Raw genomic sequence first — 6,041 nt, 5'->3', positions numbered from 1 at the left:
CGATTTGGCCAACAACAACAGAAACAACTTATCCTTGTGCTTGTTATATTTACCCCCAGTTGTATATATATCCTGGCCCCCTCACACTCCACGGATAATTCTCTGGCAATTGTGTTTTTATGTGGCCAACCCCAAATCTGATTAGACGAGCGCTTCCGAGGGCTTGAGCCCTTGAGGGGGCGAGAATGGCAAGGAAAGGCAGTATCAAACTACGATAAATGGCTGAAACTTGTAAGCGAGCAGATATTAGACGTGGCATTGTTAGGGGGAAATTGCTTTTAGCCTGTTGCTAAAAATCCTGTCCCTCGCTCGCCTGCTTTCCCTTGAGGGTCTTCGCTGGCAATCCTTTCGCCAGGAGGCTCTACAATTCCAATCGCCTTGTTACCTGTCGGGGGAATTGACTGTGTTAAGTGGTAAATTATCTTTTTTTCTGCTTCGGTTTCGCTTCCACTTTCGTTTGGTTGCGACAAATTACGGAAAAGGGTTTGCATGTAATTGATACGATAACTGGAGCAAAGTATATGTCTAAAATGTTGAACACTTGAAAAAAGGATTTAAAAAGCCCTAGAAGTGACGGATGAACAAAAATATGTTAAGTGATTCTCGATTACTGAGCATTTGTGCATTTACACAATTGATTTTGTGGGGTAGAAAAGAAACAGAAATGAGAAGATTGAGAGATTTTTTAGTATTGCTGTTCGTTTTACTTTATTAATTTAAATTATTTAATAATCCACATATAGACACCTCTCATTGGGCACAGCTGAGCACCCAAGAAGCCTGTCATCGAAGACCGTTCCCTCTTCGCAAAGCACCGCATATGGAATGGGATAATCACAAACGACATAACGACTACAGTCATTGGGATAGGCAAGAATAGTTCCAAGAGGTCGCCCACAGCAAATGTTCGGGGTGTACGGATCCAGAGTTGTGGGGGGTGGAATAGGAGTTGTTGTTGAATCTGTTGTTGATTCTGTAGTTGTTGTTGAAATCGTTGTGGATTCTGTGGTAGTTGTCATTGGTGTTGTTGAAGCCGTTGTTGATTCTGTAGTGGTTGTAAGTGGTGTTGTTGAAGCTGTTGTTGATTCTGTGGTGGTTGTCATTGGTGTTGTTGAAGATGTTGTTGATTCTGTAGTGGTTGTTATAGGTGTTGTTGAAGTCGTTGTTGATTCTGTGGTGGTTGTCTTTGGTGTTGTTGAAACTGTTGTCGATTCTGTGGTGGTTGTCATTGGCGTTGTTGAAAGTGTTGTTGTCGTTGGTGTTGTTGATTCAGTTGTAATAGTCGAAGTTTCTGTGGTCACAGTTGTCAGCCCAGGAGTGGTTATTTTCGGACTACAACCGGCTAGTTCTGGATCCATGCAAATCAGTTCCGTCGGACTGAACTCCAAACCATTGGCACAATCATAGCCAACGGGTATCGGGTATTGACACTTTATGAACTTGCTGCAGTTTTTCGGATAGGGTACCAAAGAGTCGTCCGTCTTGCCCTCACAGATTCCCGCAGAAGGTTTGGCTGTAGTAGAAGATGTTGGTGCCGTTGTTGATTCTGTTGATGACTCTGTTGTTGATTCTGTGGTTGATTCTGTTGATGTTGTTGTTGATTCTGTTGATGATTCTGTAGTTGATTCTGTTGATCCTGATGTTAATTTCGATGTAGTAGTAGATTCTGTGGATGACTCTGTTGTTGATTCTGTTGATGTTGTTGTTAATTCAGTCGTTGTTGTTGTTGATTCTGTTGATGACTCTGTCGTTGAAATAGTAGAAGATTCCGTTGTAGGTTCAGTTGTGGATGATGATGTTTCCCCTCCATTTGAAGTCGTCGTTGAATCCGATGGCTTAACAGTGGTTTTAATCGAACAGTTAGCCAACGAAGCATCCACACACTTTTCTAGCTCCACGCTGAATTCATCACCCTCATCGCATTCGTAGGCCACCGCAATGGGTCTATCGCACTTTATGTATTTTGAACAATCGTTAGGATATGCGACTAGGGCACCATCATCAACATCGTCACAGGGTCCCTTCTGTGGTGGTGGTCGTGTAACCGCTGTGGTTGTGGTCGGTTCAGTTGTGGTAGATGTGGTTGAGGAGTAATCCCATCGGCACGCATCTGATGGAACATCCGCTCCACACTTTTCAGTTATTGGATCGTAGTAGTCCCCACAATTACAGACATCAGTCATGTAAATATAATCATCCACACAACGTATGAACCACTGACAATTATCCGGATATGGGAAAGTATCCCTACTGCTATTTGTGCACATTGTGGGTTCCGGAGGCGGTTTGGTATATCCTGGTTCCAAAGTCGTAGTGCTCTGTTCTCCCTCGCAATCACTCTCCTCCCAACTCTCGATGCACTTCTGTAACTTTGAGCTGAAGAACGTATCTTCGGGACAGAAGAAGGCTATGGGAATTGGTGAAACGCACACAATATACTTGTTGCACTTGTTGGGATAAGCGATATTCTCGTTCTCATTTCGACCACCGCAAATTCCAGTGGTTGGAGAAACAGTTGATGTCTTTGGTGTGGTTGAGGGTTCCTGAGTTGTGGGCTTGGGGGTGGTAATTCTTTCGGTTGTTGTGGTTTCTGTAGTGGTTAAGGTTGTGGAGGTGACTTGTGAAGCCTTACAAGCATCCTCTGACACATTAGGTCCACACTGACCTGTCGTAGGATCAAAGTAACTACCATATATGCAGGGTGCCAGAGCCCACTTTCCATTTCCCAAGCAGAGATAATATTGGCTGCAATCTTCTGTATACGGAAACGAAGCTCCCACCTCTTGACCCTCGCAAAACTGATCGGGTCCCAAAGTGGTGGCTGGTGTGGTTGTCGTCGTTGTTGTAGTGGTTTTCTCAGTGGTTGTTGTGGGTTTAGTAGTTGGAATGGGAGTGGTGGTGCGATCTCCAAGGCAAACAACATCCTTAGGATCATCGCAAACCAGCCAATCCGGATTGAAGAGCGTAGAAGGGGGACATTGACCCATTTCCACTTTGTTGTCCTTACAAAGGAGGTACTCGGAACAATTTCCAATGTAAGCGAAAATAGTGCCATCTTGTTTACCATCGCAGATATTTGGATCGACATCTGAGGGAAGTCCAGGTGTAGTGGTTGGAATCTCTGCTGTGGTGGAACTTTCAGTTGTGGAAGGAAGAGTTGAAGGTGAAGGAGTTGTTGAAGGCGGTGTTGTTATTGAAGAAGTGGTTGGTTTCCCTGTAGTTCCCGGACTGGTAGGATATGGCGAGGGATCACACCAAACGGAATCGGGAGTATCGCAAATGTGCAGCCAATTATTGAATAGCTTATCGGGCTGACAGTAATACAAGTCGGTGCAACCATTATTGCAGGCCAAGTAGCCACTGCAATTGTACGGATATTCATAGAAACCATTTCCTTTGGGCGTGCAATAGTCCTCGTCTACACCCTCGGGAGTTGGACCGCAAACCCCATCCCACTCGGTGGTCGAAGTGAGCGGAATTTGAGTTGTGGTCGTGGGCAGGGGCCTCTCATCGCAATCCACTTCATCGGGAGTATCGCAAATACCCAGGAGCTCATTAAAGAGCTTGTCTTTAATACAATATTCTAGCACTGGCCAGCCATGAGTACAGTTGATATAGGCCTGACAATCGTAGGGATACGAAAGGAGCCAGCCATCCTTGTAGTTGCGACAGTAATCCTCTGGAATTCCAGGTGGTAGAGGTGGAGGATCCCAACTGGAAGTGGGCGAATAACTTGAAGGCGTTGACGAAGTTTCTGTACTTTCAGTGGTTATCTTTTCAGTAGTGGTAGTTCCTTCTATTGGCTCGGTTGTTATCTTTGCAGTACTGGAAGTTGGTGGCTGAGTTATTCGTGTAGTTCCATCTGTGGGCTCTGGGGTGTCAATCGAATAGAAAATACACTCCACAGCTTGGGGATAATTACAAAGCTGCGTCTTGTTATCCCACCAAAGATCAGCTGGGCACAACTTCACCGTTGGATATAGACAATCGCAGACCAGGAACAGGCTACAATTATCAGGATACGGAACCAAAGCCCCGAAAGCCTTGCCTTCGCACATCACCTGGTTTTCGTATCGCTGCTCATTGTTGCAGGTTTCATGATGGGGTTCGACCTTTGGCAGGGCCAAAACATTTAGCTGCCAGCTCCAGAAAACGGCTATAACAACCAGAAGCCATGGCAAGAGGTTGGAAATCGTCACTGAAATAAATAAGCAATCCAAAGATTAGAAATATTTACTTAATTTTAAGAGTTATTATTTTTAAGATAGCTAAACGCCACCTAAACTGCTTTAAACTTAATTGTGAAATATTATATTTTATTTTTTACTTATTTGTTGGAAAAAAAAGTTTTAAAGCAAATGTTTATGTCTATGTTCCAATGTTCCAATGTTCCTTTTTAATTTTTATTAAAGGTCTTTAAATAAGTCTTTTCTCTTCCGCGATTAATTCTATACTGACTTCCCAACTGGGCCAACTGTCTTGTCAATAGCTAGAGGTCTTTTTCTGATAGCTTATAATAATGACATTTTGATTAGATTTAATTAGAAATTCTTTGAAATTCATTGGAAATCTTTGTTGTTGTTGGTTTATAACTATTAATCACCGCATGTGTTTAGAATGTGAATTTTTGCTATCTTTATCTTCTAAAATTATTTAGTTTAAGTACCATATCAACACGCGCAGTTCGAGACTTTGATGAATTGATGAGCTTCCACAATATTCTATTCCATTGATAAAGCAATTACGTATGGGAAGTTTTATCTTGACGTCATAGTTAGGTTTGTTTACAAAGGTTAATCTTCAAGAAATATTGCTGGAAGGTTTCTGGGGGTTTTCTTTCTTTAGAATGTTTATTGTAGGTACATACTATAATATTTCCAGACACGTCTCTCTCTCTCTGAAAATGATTGTCGTTTTATATTCTTTCATTTATAAGGTAAATCATTTTATCCTGTTCGCATGTGCTTTTTGCCGCCTTTTGTGACTCTTATTGCTCCTGTTATTACACTTATTGCCCTTGTTCGAGTTCCTGCTGTTGTTGCGACTTTAATGAGGCAACGTGACCCCGCCGACACCGGAGTTCGTGTCGCAATTTATGATCACCACTCGACGCGTAAATTACACAAATAAAAATGCGTACATAAACATAAATGAAGCTAGAAGTTTAATGCGCAGCAAGCCATTAAAATTAAGCGACAAAACATGAGTAGCAAAACAAAACGGCTGTATAAAAACGGAAGTGAACAAAAGAATATATTTTGGCATTGGATTAGAAAATGCACAGAGAATCCATGCAGCTGCTGGGGGATTTTCAATTTATGCAGCAAATTACTTAAAAGCATAAAAATCTATTTGGCTGAAAGATGTTTTTATGCCAGCGTCTGGCTGAGCTTTCTTTTTTCCCTCAGGCGTCTTTGGGTTGACAAACGCTCACGAACTTGGAAAATATATAGAGTGCAGCTTGAAAGGCCAAAGCCATTAAAATAAATATAAAGTTGCATAAAGAAGGAGTAAAGAATTTTAAAGAGTTCCATAGAAAAGTTTGTTTGGTAAATAAAACAAGGACCAGGAAAAGAATTTTAGTTAATTAATATTTGAGTAAATAATAAATATATTTGCAAAACAAAAGTAGAATAAATTGCCTTAGCCGCATTTCATTTAAATAAAAGTAACCAAAATTACCCATTACCCAAAAACAGATACCCATAATCAAATGTTCATCCCCCCTTTTTGGCCAAACTTGGTCTTGGACAATTTTTCAGCTTGATCTGTTGGCTGCTGTCAAGCGTTTGATCTGCAACAGATTGAACTATCAATTATGCCCCGGCAACCGACGTGACCTGCAACTGACATGTGCCACATGCCGCATCCCCACCCACATTCCCATCCCCCAGCCAAAATCCAGAAAATAAGGAGCAAGGACCACCAGGTGGCAATGTTAAAACGGACGTTTAGTTACAGCTGAGCACCTGCTCGCCTTTCTGCCCGCCTGGCTGCCCCTCAAAGAAAATCGGAGGGGGGAAAAGCGGAGGGAAAACGTG

At 42.3% G+C, this 6,041-nt stretch overlaps 1 protein-coding gene across 1 annotated transcript; it reads right to left on the bottom strand.

The window, feature by feature from the left end:
- Window positions 1-725: 725 nt before the first annotated feature.
- LOC108067205 (mucin-2) lies at window positions 726-5,686 on the bottom strand. Its single transcript, XM_044394474.1, has 2 exons — window positions 5,683-5,686; window positions 726-4,198 (listed from the first exon to the last, which is right to left on the bottom strand). Exons 1-2 carry the CDS (start codon window positions 5,684-5,686, stop codon window positions 726-728), a joined length of 3,477 nt encoding a protein of 1,158 aa, XP_044250409.1.
- Window positions 5,687-6,041: the final 355 nt, after the last annotated feature.

The sequence above is a fragment of the Drosophila takahashii genome, chromosome 3L (assembly GCF_030179915.1).
Source record: "Drosophila takahashii strain IR98-3 E-12201 chromosome 3L, DtakHiC1v2, whole genome shotgun sequence".
NCBI lineage: Eukaryota > Metazoa > Arthropoda > Insecta > Diptera > Drosophilidae > Drosophila > Drosophila takahashii.
The sequence above is the reverse complement of the archived record's forward strand: the minus strand, read 5'-3'. Positions and strand labels throughout refer to the sequence as shown.